This window comes from Bufo bufo, chromosome 7 (genome assembly GCF_905171765.1).
Source record: "Bufo bufo chromosome 7, aBufBuf1.1, whole genome shotgun sequence".
In the NCBI taxonomy this organism is placed as follows: domain Eukaryota; kingdom Metazoa; phylum Chordata; class Amphibia; order Anura; family Bufonidae; genus Bufo; species Bufo bufo.
Window position 1 is genome coordinate 29,799,609 of NC_053395.1, and position 17,702 is coordinate 29,817,310.

At 44.2% G+C, this 17,702-nt stretch overlaps 1 protein-coding gene across 1 annotated transcript in view; it reads right to left on the reverse strand.

The window, feature by feature from the left end:
* IFT140 (intraflagellar transport 140) overlaps nt 1–17,702 on the reverse strand; it is a 93,674-nt gene that overhangs the window by 62,156 nt on the left and 13,816 nt on the right. Inside the window, 10 exon segments of the mRNA XM_040439296.1 lie at nt 1,257–1,374; nt 1,646–1,773; nt 4,475–4,566; nt 6,947–7,019; nt 8,407–8,610; nt 10,650–10,685; nt 10,687–10,796; nt 12,225–12,331; nt 14,896–14,987; nt 16,159–16,334. Coding sequence (XP_040295230.1) covers nt 1,257–1,374; nt 1,646–1,773; nt 4,475–4,566; nt 6,947–7,019; nt 8,407–8,610; nt 10,650–10,685; nt 10,687–10,796; nt 12,225–12,331; nt 14,896–14,987; nt 16,159–16,334 — 1,136 coding nt within the window.

Here is a 17,702-nt window from a genome sequence, read left to right on the forward strand (position 1 = left end):
ATCAAATATCCAATAGACTGCAATGATTTAACATTGCAACCTATTGGAGATTCAGTCTGTTCCTATGAAGCCCTGGCACCGGCAGGGCCTGTTAGGAATCTTGCTGTGTTAGAAGGCCCGAGGCTGCCATAGCAAGCAAACGACTCCTTTGATCTTGGCGCAGGGAACCATTCTGTCCCCCTGAGTGTAGCGCTCTTGGAAGAAGACAGCTCAGATGCCGTGTTTGCAACTGACCATGGCATCTGAGGGGTTAACTGTCTGTGATTGCCGTTATTACCAATCACATTCTCTGCCTCCAGGTTTTTGCTGTGTAAAACAACAGGCGTCGGGTGCCATCTTTAAAGTTTTGACTTCTGTCGCACATGTATGATAGAAGTCCTTTAGGAGTTATTATTCCTGCTAGAAGTTTATGAATAAGTTGGGGGGGTGTCCCTGAACAGTTTGACAGTGGCAGCACTGATTGGATAGTGTCAGATTGTGTAGGCGCCTCAAGTGGTAACACCCAGTTGACAATTAATTCATAAACTTCTTGTGGGGATAACATAGGAATGGCACAACGTAGAGTCATAAGAAAAAGGCTCCACAAATGTTTTTTAATGTGGAATACAATTAACGTATTTTTTGCAGCTATAAGACGCACCTTTCCTCCCAATGTGGGGGAAAAATGGCAGTACATTTTATAGGAAGAATACTAATGAGCATTTCCATTATGGAAGCACTCATTAGTACAGTAGGTCTGATCTGAGGTCTAATTAACATTGGAGGTCTGATCTGAGGTCTAATTAACATTGGAGGTCTGATCTGAGGTCTAATTAACATTGGGGGTCTGATCTGAGGTCTGATTGGGGGTCTAAACTGAGGCCTAATTAAGATTGGAGGTCTGATTAACACTAAATGTCTGATTGGGGTTCTGACCTGAGGTCTGAGCTGAGGTGTAATTAACACTGGGGGTTTGATCTGATGTCTGATTAACACTGATAGTCTGATTGGGGGTCTAAACTGAGGCCTTCTTAAGATTGGAGGTCTGATTAACACTAAAGGTCTGATTGGGGGTCTGATCTGAGGTGTAATTAACACTGGGGGTCTGATATGAGATCTGATGAAAAATATTGTTTGTCTTATTTTAAAACCTAGGTGCGTCTAATAGGGTGAAAAATATGGTATGTATGAAGGAAAAAACTGCTTAATTTTGGACAATGCTTCTAAAGGGTAGATTTCAAGATTGATAATACAGGCGATGACCAAATCAACCTTACCCTGTTGGCGAGGATGCTGACTTTACTGCCATTGGCATTGCACCTGATAGACACAATGCTGCCCAGTCCTGGCACTAGTTCAGAGAGGTTCTTACAATTGCTGTGGGCTTTGGCCTCCCTTTAGATAAACATAAAAAAATGTCAGTACAATCATAGAGCAGCAATATGAGAAGGAGGATGTGATGAAGAGAACATTTTCCTAGAGTATTCTGATGTCTATGGCAGAGTTATTTATATGCACATTCACGTGCGCCAGCTCTGCCCTCTGCTTCCCATTCTACTAGATAAGTGTATTTGGATCTGTTGTGTTGGCAGCAATGACAGATCATTGATATCTGGACGGTTAGGAGAAGATTAAGTAGTTTATTCATCCAAAGCAATTACTGTACCTCCTAGAAAGGTCGAAAAGCTTGAAGTGGGCGGCATCAGTGGCCACCACTAAGAAAGTACCGCATATGTCCAGCATGCATGGGTTTCCTTCTGCCACAGAGAATGGAAGCAACTGCTTGACCGTCCCCTGGAAAATAAGAAAGACAGCAAAACATCAGTGGGGATGACAAGGACTGGAGATTACTGGGCGAGCAATTGCAACGGTGCATAAAGGAGAGCGAAGCTACATGCAAGCACAGGCAACCACAACAATAGCAGAACAGTTTTAAAGGGGTTATGGCAGGATTGATGTAAAACATTTAATTCAGATATCATAATACACAACGATCTCTTTGTAGGAACCAGCCCTATACCTCACATGGATCCAGAGATCTCCCCATTCATTGCTGCAACTGTTCTGTTCGATCCTCTCTAGGCTGGAAGCTCAGGGGGGGTGTCCTTTCTGCTGCAGCTTGTTCTCAATATCACAACTCAGAGAGTGTGTCTTTTCCACTGCAGCTCTTTCCCTGTAACTGCCACAGCTTCTAACAGAAGATATGGCTGGTTACAGTTGAAGATTTAAACTAAACGCGTGCGACCACTTCAGTGAGGTGGACGCAGAGATAGGAAAAAGAACAAACAGCAGGAGGCACTGTACAGATACAGTTTGTTGAACAGCTCAGTTGCTATACTTAAAGAGTAACTATATGAAGTTTTAATATATTGTCCCTAACGCCCTAATAAAACTTTTTCTAATATACTTCATTAATCAAATTTGTTTTTTTCTAAGGTCTCATGCACACGACCATTGTGTGTTTTGCGGTCCGCAAAACACGGATGGAGTCCGTGTGCGTTCCGCCAATTGCGGAACGGCACGGACAGCCATTGATATAACTGCCTATTCTTGTCCGCAACAGACAAGAATAGGACAGGTTATATTGTATTTGCGGACCACGGAACGGAGCAACGGATGCGGACAGCACATAGAGTGCTGTCCGCATCTTTTGCGACCCTATTGAAGTAAATGGGTCCGCACCCGAGCCGCAAAAACTGCGGCTCGGATGCGGACCAAAACAACGGTCGTGTGCATGAGGCCTTAATTTTTTATGTCCCTAAAGCGCACCATTCCCTGTGCGCTTAAAACTCAGTTCTCTGACTGCTCACCGGTGTACGGAGTACAGAGTGTGAGAATTATGAATGGGGCCGCAGAGAACGGAGAATGGGCAGAAGCACACATTGCTGTTCCTGCCCGTGCCCCTCGGAGGATTACTAACTCCTGGCATAGCACATGGGTACTCTGTAGCTGATCTTGGCATAGTACATGGGTACCCATGTGCTATGACAGGAGTTCGTAATCCTCCGGGGGGCGCAGGCAGGAGCAGCAATATGTGCTCCTGCCCATACTCACAGCACTGCTGCTGCCCATTCATACATTTCGCACTCCGGTCTGCCCATCTGACTATTTGCCAAACAGCACATGCCGGATTACGCAACTGGACTGTCTCAGCTATGGCTTCTGAATTAGAATTAATTACTATATTCTGTTATATCTATTATTCACTATAGTGCACTTTGCTGCTGTCTCGTGGCCATTGTTAGATTTGGTTTATGAAGTTATCTATGGTTGTAATTCATTATGTCATTCATCCTGTAACTCCTAATCTATAAACTCACACCCTGTGTCCTGTAGTCATCTCCTGTTTGTCAAACATGCATCACAGAGCTGGAGAGAGGATTTTCCTTTGACCTCTATCACCATTTCTCAATTCATAAATTACCTAAAGGCATATCTATTATAGCTCCTTCATTGGAATTCTACATGCAACTGATGTCGCTAGGGAAATGATTATAGTAAGTTCCCTATCTTCCACTACTTGTAATTGTGATTGCCACTCAGACTCATCAGAAACATCTCTGACGTACATTGGTCACAGAATAGCGGTGTGTGAAATTACAGTGTTCTGACATTGGAACAGAATATTGTAATTACCCTATCCAGCATATGCTGACACCAGGGCCGCCCCACGGATTCCTTTAATTACAATGGGGTCTGCCAGGCTTCCAACAGGAATACCAGCATGCTGATGGAAAAATACTGCTGCATGTAGCAACATTTTGTTCAGCAGAAGGCCACTACTGATGCCGGAAACCTAGATAAACCCAATTATAGAGAATTGAATATGTCGGCTGCTAGTGGTGTCTGATATATGCAAGATACAGTGATTGTGGTATTCTGTTTCTATGCCGGAACAGAATACCAGAATTTTAAATGCCAATGTGAACATAGCCTTAAAAGGCTAAAACTGGTTAATCGCACTGTCTGCAGGAGAGGGGTACAGCTGGTAGGAGGAGCTAGCACTTTTTGGCTTAGTGTGACACCACTATACCCCAGCTATACCCCAGTGTTTCCCACTGATACGAGCAAGAACGTCAGCCTTATCAGAAAGTTTAGATAGAAGCATGCATGTAATAATCTTAAACACAATAAAAAAAATTGGTGGTTGCTCTGGTTAAAAGATAATGATCTAAAAGGGGGACCCCTCTGTTAACTCACAATTTCCTATTAGGGTATTGGAAAATGGGTTTTCTAAACAGAGGAAATTCAGACTAAATAATTCTATATGGATCAAAAAAAGAGGACATTAATGATGCCTGGAATCTCGGACAAACACTTATTTCAAAAGTGGAAAAAACTTTTAGGGTGGAAACCCCTTTGGCACTATGGGACACAGATCTGAAGACCATAATGACAGGATTCACCTTTAAGAATTCTGCAGATGAAAGGACGTTTGAGTTACATAACCATGCAAACATATCCGAGTTGCTTCAGACTGAGCACCTGTACGTACCTGCAATGTACGAATTTGGACTCTGCCAGGCTCCACAGTGTAGATGTTCTCGTCATGAATTGCCAACACAGGAGAATCGCTGGCGAAGGAACCTGAACATGAAATTACATTTGATGAAAAGCTAAAAGGTGGGGTGTTTGGAGAGCTGGACTACAGAACGATGGTGTACCTAACATAGGAACAGACCAAGTCGCTATGAGGCACTTGGAATCAGGGTCCCAGTCCTGGTTGGTTCCATCCATGCTCTTTGTGTTTGGGCGGCGAGGAGCAACGCAGGACTCCACAGAGACCGTTCACAGTGATATCCATCAGTTTATCTGCCTATCGGTCACCAGCTCTTCTCCCTCCTCTCCTGAACAATCATCAAAGAACTTTCATTTGGTCATAAATCAAAGTTAGAAGATCCATTCAGGAAAGGAGAGAGGGGCTGGAGACAGAGGCCTCAGATCTCACTGTAATCTGCAGCTTGCTATATACTGTGGAACATACAAGCTGCAGAAGTCAAATGGTGCAATTCTTTTTTTTTTATAAAACCGTATTTCTAAAGAATGTTTTTTCGGCCAAAAGTACATGCATATAAATTAAACAAAAACCTGAAAAGAGTCCATAGCTTTTAAAATGTCCAACTAGCCGCAAACCTAAGATGTCAGCCAAGCATCGGTGAATGATAACTGATACAATGTGAACTTTAATAAAGTATCTGGGAATAAAGGGAAAACTGTAGTGGGTTTCTAGCTTTTGACATTACTTCTCCTAATACAACACTCTTTCGATTCAATTATTTTCATTGTCCAGTTGTGGATGAGATGTATCAGGTTCCACTTCATGTTTTCAGTCCATCCTAGCAAAACGACATCATTCATCATTTTCCCTGCTTCCTACGGGAAGTTAGCCCTGTTACAGATCATTGCTTGGTGGAATTACAATATATGCCAAGACTGCCGTAATGATTTATAAGTTGCATTAACCATCTGACAGGCATATACAGTCGACTCCACAACACCGCAGAAAATTTGCTTAGCAAAACTATTAACCAAAGTAAAGCAACAGAAGCGAGCGAAATATTTTGATCATCAACAAGAGTGCCCTATAGCTTGTCCATGGGGACATCAGAATCTGTGACATCTCTGAAGGTCTTGTACCTTGGTTTACTTCACCTTCATTCTGCTGTCATAGCTGTATATAAACGGCATGGTGCCATCCTAACTGAGGAAACAGGGATACATGCCGTGCCAGCCACCCTCTATCTACACTCCTGGCAGGAGCGGATTGGGAACTTAAAGTGGCTCTGGAAAATGACCTAAAAGTGGGCCCAAGTTGTAGACGGGTCCAAATTGACAGAAGGTGGGACAACACGAGTAGATAGAGACAACAGAAGTAGGTTTGGCCAGCAATACCATAGTCCAGCACAAAATACCGCCCCAGCAGAACCAAATACCACAGGGCAGCGTTTATGAGGGTACCTGATGCTCCTACATTAATTAATGCTGAGAGCAGTAGATCATTATGTACCTGGCCAGCGGCCGTGAGAAAACTTTGGGCGGCCTCCTGGGCATCGGCCGACCGGGAAATATCCCTGTAGGGTCTATGGCCATTCCACTCCTGGGTAAGACTGGGTTCACATATGCGCTATGAACTCTGGCAGTCTTTTCCGGTGAAGGAACAGGCTTGCGGGAGTTCACTGTATCCAGCATAGCCGGATACCACCATGCACCGCCAGATCGCCATTCACTGTAATAGGATCTGGCGGCTTTCCAACATATATGCCGTCTATTGGCTGGACAAAAATGCTACGTGTAGTATTTTTTTTGTCCGTCCGAAAGCCAGTATATATGCCAGATGCAGTCAATTCCAACAGTCTGTTCCTCCACCAGAACAGACTGCCAGAGTTCACAGCGCTTAAAGAGGACCTTTCATCGGTCCAAACATTGTGAACTAAGTATCATGATCTGTACAGCGGCGCCCAGGGATCTCACTGCACTTACTATTATCCCTGGGCGCCGCTCCGTTCTCCTGCTATGCCCTCCGGTATGTTCGGTCACTTGGTTATAGTAGGAGGAGACTGCCCTTGTTCTCCTGGGCGTCTCCTTCTCTCCTAGGCTGTAGCGCTGGCCAATCGCAGCGCAGAGCTCACAGCCTGGGAGAAAAGAAAACAAAACTCCCAGGCTGTGAGCTCTGCGCTGCGATTGGGCAGCGCTACAGCCTAGGAGAGAAGGAGACGCCCAGCAGAACAAGGGCAGTCTCCTCCTACTATAACCAAGTTCCCTAAGTCTCCGCCTACTATAACCAAGTGACCGAAGATACCGGAGGGCATAACGGGAGAACGGAGCGGCGCCCAGGGATAATAGTAAGTGCAGTGAGATCCCTGGGCGCCGCTGTACAGATCATGACACTTAGTTCACACTGTTTCGACCGATGAAAGATCCTGTTTAATCAGTGTGCAGTAGCCTGGTGCTCACAACATCCACATACCTGAATTTTTAAGAGTGGGTCCACTAAGTTCATAGACGGTCACCAATTTGCCATTCCATACTGCAACAGAATCCTGAAATTATAACCAAAAAATTGAACCATTTGTTAAAAATATTCTGCAGTTCCATTTGTCCATGTTCCATGCAGTGTCAAATGCAGGGAGCTCTATCTAACCTATGGCTCTCCAGCTGTTGTGAAACTACAACTACCAGCATCCTCTGACTGTGGCTTGTAGAGCATGTTGGGAATTGTCATTTTGTAAAAGCTTTAGAATCAAGGGTTGGAAACCATAAGTCTAATGCCAGTAAGCAACTGCATATTTAGCTCTGTCCATAACAAGCGCTGATCCACAAAATGCAAGTCAATCAGCGCTTGTTATTGCTTTCAATTTCACTGTTCAATGATAGTAAAACAGGGGGTGAAGCAGGTGTGCTGCCTGAGATTTTAGAGACTACATAAAAAACATACGATCAGCCAGCCAACAAGCATTTGTTGATTGTGAACGAACATGTGAAAGGCCCTTAAAGTTCATCTGTCAGCAGATTTGTACCTATGACACTGGCTGACCTGTTACATGTGCGCTTGGCAGCTGAAGGCATCTGTGTTGGTCCCATGTTCATATGTGCCCTCATTGCGGAGAAAGATTAAGTTTTAATATATGCAAGGAGAGGAGGCAGTAGAGGCAGAGAAAGCAGAGCCTCTAGGTGTAACGGCAACGCCCCCGTTGCTCCTACAGGTTCATTTGCATATATTAAAACCCTCTTTTTCTCAGCAATGCGGGCACATATGTACATGGGACCAACACAGATGCCTCCAGCTGCCAAGCGCACATGTAACAGGTCAGCCAGGTACAAATCTCCTGACAGATGCCCTTTAATAGCTTAATGTAAATGCACAATATGAAGAATGGATTGGTTATTTATATACAAAAAAATACTGTAATAATTTGCTAAAGGGGATGTGCCAAGATGTGTAACTATAGGGGATAAGTGTCTGATTGATAGTGATCCGACCTCAGGAACGCCCTTCGATCACAAGATCGGGGTTCCTGTGTCACCCCATATAAACGGAGTGATGCTGCTTCATTTATCGCCAGGGGACTGGTGAAGAGAAGCCAAGTGCAGCACTTGGCTGTCTCTGGCAGATGAAGGCAGCGCGCATGCTTGATTGCATGGTGGTGATACAGGGTCCCCATTCTTGGGCTGCTGCAGTCGGACTCCTACTGATCAGACATGTATCCATAGGGGAGAAGTTGAAATCTTGGCATAAATGCTATAACCGTGAATGATTTGCTTATGACTTTTGCTATTCAACTGCTTGGCTAGTATGATCAAATCTGCTTGAAACGTCACTTTGAACCTACAACAGCTGCATTGATGTAAGCCTTTGTGCCATGTAAGCTTCAGCAAGCGTACAGTACAGCCAGAGTATAAGTCATATCCTGCACACAGTCTGCTCACCTTAGTGACAAAGACCCCTTTTATGTACATGTCCGTCTTCAAGCTGTGGCGGGCTCCGGTACTGAAGTAGGTCAGGCTGAGCTGAGATGGCGCCACCTGAATTGCAGCAACTTGTTGATGGAAATGAGAGGACATGACATGCTCGCTGAGGACCAGCACCGAGCTGAGGTTGTTCACTGCTAATAGATTCTTGGATGACCCCCACTAAATCAAGAGAAAGCAAATTGTCTTACATGCAGATCACCACGTGAGGGGACAGAGAAGCTAGAGAGACAAGTGAAAAACAGATAAAACTGGCATCAGGCTCAATAAGCCGAAAAAAGATTACAATTACTTTAAAGGGGTATTCCGGAATCATACAATTTCTTAGATTAGGCAGTTGACCTCTACATACAGTAGAATGGTATAGAGCTTAGACCATGTATCAGTCCTATGTAATGTATCCATGGCATCACACAATCCCCGACATTCGGTAAGCTGCAGTATTACATGACATACATGTGCTGGGTCAGCACACAGAACACATCCATGTGATAACAGGACTAGTGGTGAAATAATGATTTTTGTTATTACAGTAACTACAGTACTGTGTGCGTTCACATGCTGCCTGTCTCTAGGTGATTTGTAAATTGGCTGCCTGTCTCGAGGTGATGTTGTCATCATGTTGTTGATAAAGTCTAGTGTAAAGAAAAAAAAAAAAGCAAACATACAGAGATCTCCTACATAGATGACGACAGACATGATTTTGAGGTGCTGCTGTAGACAGTAATACTGTATACACATGTTCTGCTTCTCAATAAACCATTATTCACCTGTCAGATGGCTGGGCGGTTAACTGAAAAAGCCGGGTCACATGACTGATGCCGCGTTTAGGCGTATAAATGCACTGAACAGAACAAAATGGTCCATACCCCTTTTTTTTCTTTAGGGAGAAGCTACTGCATGGATATAGTACAGGTCTGAGAGCAAAAATTTTAATAGATGGATACTGTAAAATTGTTCAACTTTCTATTCTCTAATGAAATGTAAATATAAGCATTAAAACCGGAATACCTCTTTTACCACGACCTATTTTGGGCCCTATGAACAAACTTCTTTTTTAGTTCTCGTCATTATTGTATTCCAAGGGCCATAACTTTTTTATTTTTCTGTCGATGTAGCACGTTTTTTTTTTTTCTTGTAATTTTTTTTTACTTTGTATTATTTCTCTTTACAATATTCTAACTGATCATTGGTCATTGATTCAGTGGCAGGCAACTTATTAGACCCGTGGCACCCATGACAGCTCACTGGCTGATGAGATCACAGAGGGAGCCCCTCCCCCCCTATTGACCATGGCCTGGACAGGTGTTGGCGTCGATCCCAGCTGTTGCAGCAGACAGGCAGCTGTGTGTGGCACTCAGTATAATTTTGACCTACAATTACCTAATTGTGTGCGTAAGGGCCTACACTAGGATACATAAAACAATAGTCCAGAGCTACCTTTAAAATCTCTTCTGGTTGCGAATGCTGAAAACCTGACAAAAACTATACTGACCGGTGGTCTCCTATGTTTTTCTTACATGAGATTACGGTACAGGGCCTGTTGTAAGGACTACACTTTGAAGAATGAAAGTCACCACAGCAAGCTTTGGGCAGATATTGAGTTATCAAAGCATGCCATGAGATTCCAGTTTGAAGAATTATGAACGCAGCTCTGGAGTATGATCCAGACTGTAACCCAGTACAAGATCATCAACATAATGTATTTACAAAAATTAGTCAACTTTTCAAGTAGTTTTTTTTTTATATATAAAAAAACTGTACAAGATTGCTGAAAGGTGAACATATTCTTTGCAATTGATAGCAATTTCTTTCATGATTGCATTTTACTAATTTTGGGCTAAAATCTTTTTTTTATTCATTCTTTCACAAAGGGTTAACTGTCTATCTAATAACCCTTATCTCTAAATGACTAAAAGGTCATAAACGATTATTCAAGCCACATTCTTATCAGTAAGATAAAACGGTCAGAGATCAGCGATAAGAAGCTGCTGAGCTGTCTGATGGAAAACAGTAAAAAATACAGAGCCTGCTACTAGAGAATCTCAAGGCTGCACAGAGAAAGGGGCTCAACATTTTTTTAATAAAGGCCAATTGAAAAAGTTTTTTTTAGCTCAAAATGAGTACAATGCAATAATACAAAAAAAAAATTGCCCCCATAAGTCATATGTGACAGACATGTCTGCACCAAATCCACTCACTTTGATCTGTGCGATGTCACCCTCCAATTCTGTTGGGGGTGTTAAGCTTCCAGCCATCTTTCCTTCTGTTACTTAAAGACTTTCGCCCATCAGTGACTTTGCTCCACATAGCCACCTTGCCCTTACTAGTTCCAGCTGCCAGAATTCCTGCAATGCATTAAGAAATACAAGTTTTTATTTGATTCCGTAGTAAAAAGGGGCTGCTGTGCTCATACAGAGATAAGAGAATTTCTGGGACCTTCAGTTAGAATAAGGCTAGGATCACACATGCAATATTTTTGAGCCACACACTGCGCATTATGAGTGGATCTTCCATGTGCTAAATCTGTAGCGTTTACAGTAGCAGCAAAGTAGATAGATGTGTCGAAAATTCGCGGATTTTGAAGTCTGCAGCATATCAATTGTTTGTGTGGATTTTCAGTGCAGATTCACCCTTTGCAAAGTACAGAGTGCACACTCCTGGGCGAATCCGCATCAAATCAGAGACAAAATACGGCAAGCAACACATGCAGATTTCGGTGTGGATTTGTGTGTAAATGCAATGAAAAAAGCATGAAAATCTGCATAAACTATACTGCTGTGCACAAATACTCTTAGGGTTTATTCAGAGGGGGGGTACTTAGGAAAAAAACACATGTAGTTTTTGCAGTGGTATATGGTACAGTTGCAGTTTTTACAGGTGAAAACATCCTAAATAACTGTGCTTTGCCCCTGTAAAAGATGCAAGCACATTGAAAACTGCGGCATAAAAATGCATACGGGAAATACAACCCTTACAGGGGTATTTACTTCATCAGGACCTTTATGGCAGTAATGCACAGGAAACTCACTTCTAGGGTGTTCCAAAAGTAGCAGAGAGCACTTTTCTCAATACGGTAAGTGTGCCGCGCGCCTCTGATTATGTGCGCGCAGCAGTGCATAGCCACCAGCCCTATGACGGCCATCAAATGTTATGATTTATTGATTATAATGTCCATTGAATAGTGGCTGTGCTTAATGTCGCACTGGCTGAGCTGCTCCTCGGCCACGTGACACATGAACAGCGGTTAAAGGGTTGTCCGGTTCAGGCTGAACCCGGACATGACCCCTTCTTTCCCTCATTCAACATGAATGAGTGGAGCATTTCATTCTGTTTTGTTCACAGTTTTGCTCTACTAGGCGGAAGCTTCCACCTACCAGTGATCCCAGTGACGTCACCGGCACTAATAGGAGGTCTATAGCACTGCCCTAGGCTGTTTTACAGCCATTGGTGACATCACCGGGCTCACTGCTAGTCGGAAGCCTCCGCCTTACATACTGGTGAAAAGCCTACGTCACCGGAGGTACATAAAAAGCCCTTGCCCTGCGCTATACAGTGCAGGGAAAGGGCGAGTATGAAATGTTCCGATGGTCCACTCATTCATGCTAAATGAGTGAAGACGAGGTTATGTCAGAGCTCAGCCCGGACAATCCCTTTAAAAACGCATCGGTAAACAAGTGCTCCATATTACTGCATCAGCATATCACGCCAAAATGACGTGTTTTTTTTTTCTTTCAGATGCATCAAGGTCTTACAAGACAGACAGGCTGCGCTACCTTTTGCCGGACAGTAAGAAATACAGTTTATGGTTTCTTCTGCTTCGAATCCCAATTGTTCATCCAGGAACAGCACATAATTGTCATCTCGCTCAAGATCCCAGAATCTGAAGAAAAAAGAAAAAGAAAATTCACGTGACTTATTGTTCCTGCCAAATTATTGTCCACAGGATTGATTAAGCCAGAGGAGTGGCATTATTGGCACGGTTTTTGATGCAGTTGGGGTTTTTACACGCCACCTACTTATCATGTTCACTTGTAAATTGGTAACTACATAAAAAAATGTGATAAACTACACCTCAACCGTTACGTGGTAATACAACCCAACGATGATTTTAAACAGCGTGACCAAAAGAAGATATTTGTCGAGATCTGCACAAATTCACTGCAAAAGCAAGCAGGAAATTTTTTTTTTTAAAGAGTAACTAAACTTTTATAATAATTTTTTATATGTTGTCCCTAATCCCCTAAATACCTTTTTTCTAATATACTTTATTAATTATTTTACAGTATTTTATATCCCTAAAGTGCACCATTCAGTGTGGCGCTTAAAACTCTGTTCTCCTACACCGCTGACAGCTCAGCGGTGTACGGAGTACTAATTTTATGAAAGGGGCCGTAGCAACCGCAGGGAGTACGGGCAGGAGCGCTCATTGCTGCTCCTGCCCATGGTCCCTGGACAATTACTAACTCTTGGCATAGTACCTGGGAACCCTATGCCAGGATTAGCTGAGCGGAGCGGACTCCTGCCTGGGCCTCTCCGCTAAGCTAAGAGAACTGTCCATGCACCCCCTTTTTACTTCTCCTCCTCACAACCTTGCACTGGTTTCCATTGTAGATTGAACACTTTTTGTGGACCGCAAGCCGCTCCTCACCTATTTGTCTACCACCTTCTGCACTGAGGACGACTACAATTCTCCACCATCAGTATTCTCTTCCCTTTCCTTTCCTATCCAAACCCGACCCCTTTCCTCTGGTTCCTACGGGGACCCTTCCTTCCCCCCGAACCTAAACTCCTTTCTGCATTTCTGTATTTTTTTATTATCTCAATAAAAGCATTGACAGTGGTATATTTAACGAGGATTCGTCTCCTCTCCTCTTCCCCATGTAATAACAATTCTGGGGCATCTTTCATATAACTTGCTAGAAATTGATGAATGAATTGCCAGCAGTTTGCAGTAAAGGTTCAGCTGGATGTTACCAGCTGGGGGAGGAGGGGTGTCAATGGACAGTCTTACACTATCTAATCAGTGCGGCCAGTGTAAATCTGTGCAGGGTCAAATCCCCCCCCTCCCACTGGTAACACCCCAGTCAGACTCTATTGAAGACTACTGGCAATTAGTTCATAAACCTCTAGTCGGAATAGTAGGGTTGTTTCGATACCAAAATTTTGATTCTGTTTCGATACCATAAAAAAGTATTGCGATACTCGATACCATTTGACACCACGCAAAAAATAAAATACCAAAAAAAGCTGCGTGCATTCCGCATTTATGGAACGTCCGGCCCGTAATAGAACAGTCCGATCCTATTTATTTATTTTTTCTGTTACGGCGTTCACCGCATAGGACATTTTTTTAATATTTGAATAGTTTGGACTTTTCAGACGTCGCGATATGTTTATTTATTTATTGTTTATATATTTTATATGTAAAATTGACAAAGGGTGTGATTTATACTTAATATTTTGATGGTTTTTAAACTTTATTTTTTTTTTACTTTTACTTTATTTAATAACTATTTTCCCGCCTTAGGGGCCAGAACCTGGATCTTTTAATCCCTTGTCCTATTCACCCTGATAGAGCTCTATCAGGGTGAATAGGATCTCACACTCTCCTGCTGCCCTCTGCATAATACGTCCTGGCTGCCATGGTAACCGATCGGAGCCCCAGGATTACACTGCTGGGGCTCCGATCGAACTGCCACTGCCACCAATGAGGAGGAGGGGAGGGAGACCCTGTGGCCACTTCCACCAATGATTTTAATACTGGGGAGGGGTCGCACTGTGCCACCAATGATTTTAATACTGGGGAGGGGGCGCACTGTGTCACCAATGATTTTAATACTGGGGGGGTTGAGGGGAGGGGGCACAGTGCGCCACCAATGATAATATAATTAACATTTAATTCATGAGGCGGGTGCGGCACCTGAGGGGTTAACTGTCGCTAATCGCAGCTCCCCGCCAGCACCCGCCTCCGGGATTTGTATTAAACATTTACTTTCATTGGTGGCGCAGTGCGCCCGCCGCTCTGTCCGCATTGGTGGCAGCGGCACGGGGGGGGGGGGGGGGGGGGAGTGAAAGGGGGAGACTGCTTCCTTCTCCCCTGTGGTGCTGAGAACACGGAGAGCGCTGAGAGCAGCGCACTCCTTGTTCTCTGATACTAGACTGCGCCATAGCGAAGCCTAGTATCGAAAAAAGGCAAATTCTGGTATCGAGGTCGATACGAGGCAAAAGTACCGATTGTGTATCGAAAATGTGATACCCGAAACAACCCTAAATAGTACAACATTGACTATAAAGAAAAGATGTTCCAGACTTGTTATTTCATGGGGAATGCATGTAAAACAGACATGTCAGGAGAGGGGACGGTTATCTGCGGTCTACAGCTCCTACCTAGCGCTGTCAGACTTCCTTCAGACATGAATATTAATAGGAACAAGCATAAAGTACCTGATGACACTTTCTCCTGTCGCGGTAATCAGTAAGCAGTTACTGATGCAGATAATGTCAGCTGTTTTACCAGTCCTCCCAGTCAGCTTCACCTGTTCGACAAAATCAATGTAGTCATTGAGTTAACCCAACAAGCAGACGGCATCTGTCATCTCCACTTACTCCTTGCATTGTTCACCCCCCTTTCACTCCCAAGGGTATGGGCCGCTTTACAAATACACTGTACAATTCGGAACGGTCCTTCAGCCACCACTTCCCCAATAAACACACAGGGGGAAATTTATCAAGTCCGCTACGCCGGTTTTGTGACGTAAATATGGCGCAAGTGATGCCCGCGTGCCACATACGGAGGATATTTTTGGGACATCTGGTCAAATATTGCGACATTTGGTGAGCCTCGTCACTTTTAGAAGTGGAGTGAAAAGTAGGTCAGGATTTCAGATTAGAACACCTTTAAAGGGGTATTCCCATTTTAGACATTGGGGGCATATTGCTAGGATATGTCCCCAGTGTCTGATAGGTGAGGGCCCCACCTCTGGGACCCGCACCTATAATTCGAACGGAGCCAGCACCGCGCATGCGTTGGCGGCTTTCCATTCTTTCCTATGGGAGTGCTGGAAACAGCCAAGTGCTGGCTCGGCTATTTCCGTAAGTCACATGGAAGTGAATGGAGCGGTGGCAGCGCATGCGCAGAGGTGGTACCCGCACCATTGGAGGTATATCTTAACTACACGCCCCCAATGTCCAAGATGGGAATAACCCTTTAAGTATCATTTATGATGTGCAACCTTTTAAAAAGTTGCAAAAAAAAGAGACACCTCCACGCCAGGTGTACTTTACCAGACACGCGGGCCCAATATATTCTTACTGTACACTATTTCATAAATTGGACAAAGACAGATTTAAAACTGACACCAAAAATGATAAATTCCCTCCACCGTGTTGAAGTAGCAGAGCAAGCACATTTACCGCCATCATAAGAGGGAAATAGGAGGCTGCCGGCCACCTGTAGCACCGGGAGCGGGCATGTTAAAATCCAACAGTCAGACTGCACAGCATCACAAAACTAGTTACCGCAGTCTGCGGAGAGGATTGGAAATGCTACGCAATGTAAAATGACTATAGTAAAAGCAGGTGAAATAGAGATGTTCATGTCAGACGTCAAAGAACAGGATTCTATCAGGAAGAATATCACCGATGAATACTGGGAAACTGAAAACGGAGAGATAAGAGAGAGATGATACATCTTCACGTACTCCCCACCTTAGATAACTCTTCAGCGTCTCCTTCTGGACCCAGAAAGAATTGCGAGAGCAGGAAATTCTCAGTCACCACCACTAGGACGGATTTCTTCTCCAAGAAGAGCAGCCTCCGTGCAGGACTGTCCATTCCTATTATCTGGCTGGTCTTTGCCTGTTCGTTCACCCAGTGTATAGAACCTAACACCAATATATAAAAATAAAATATTTTTTTTTTATTAATAATAATAATAATAATATTATATAAAGTTCTATACATACACAGTACTGTGCAAAAGTCTTAGGCTATTTCAACACTAGCGGCAGGACGGATCCGACAGGCTGTTCAACCTGTCAGATCCGTCCTGCCACTATTTTGCCGGACCGCCGCTCCGTCCCCATTGACTATAATGGGGACGGGGACGGAGCTCCGGCGCAGCACGGCAGTGCATGGCGAAAGGCCGCCGGACTAAAAAGTACTGCATGTCCAACTTTTTAGTCCGGCGGCCTCTCACCGCGAACTGCCGTGCTGCGCCGGAGCTCCGCCCCCGTCCCCATTATAGTCAATGGGGACGGAGCGGCGGTCCGGCGAATAGCGGCAGGACGGATCAGACAGGGTGAACAGCCTGTCGGATCCGTCCTGCCGCTAGTGTGAAAGTACCCTTAGGCAGGTGTGGAAAAAATGCTGCCAAATAAGGGCTCTTTTACATCAGTGTTCTTTATTTCCATTGTTCGGCTCCATTATAGAAGGAGACATAACGGAAGTGGCGGATTCGTAAATTTGTAGTGGCCACGCCCCCTTTTGCAAAACGTGGCGAAGGTGGCATAAAACCACTACTTGTGACAATATTTTGTCAGAAGTGGCGTCTAAAAGTCACAAACACAACGTTTGCAACTTTTGTACGGCAGAAATCAGGCGCAGGGAGTACTTCGGTATACCATAGAAACATCTGACAAAAAGACCCCAAAACACTAAAGCAGCAAACTTTTCTGAAAAACAAAATTTGTGTCAGTCTCGTTGGCCACAACTGTACAGTCAATGTCACTGAGAACTATCTTTGGCATAAAGAAGAACAAGGGTTCCTGGAAGTGAGGATGTGGCCCCCCAACCAAACCCTGATCTCATCAAGAAGTCTGTATGGGATTACATGAAGAGACAGATGGATCTGAGCAAGCCTGTGATTAGTTCTCCAAGATGTCTGGAACAACCTCACTGCCAAGAGCCTGTCACAGCAATGGACTTTTGTTCATTCACTTTGAATTTTGCTAATTGATAGAAAACAAACTATTATCCCCTGGTTGGGTGCGACTGCTGGGGCACGCACGGATTAGGAGAACTGGGTTCTTTGTCCTCCTGGTATGAATGGAGTGGCAGTCGAGCATGAGTGCTGCCGCCCTATTGATCTCTAGGGGTCTGCCCGTTTGAATGGCGCCGCGGTGCCCATGCCAGACTGGGACATAGGATACCAGTTCTCTTAACTAGTCTGGGTCCCAGCAGTCAGAACCCAACCGATATAACAGCAATCCCTTAAACAGTAGACATGGGATAACTAGTTGTAATTGGAGAAT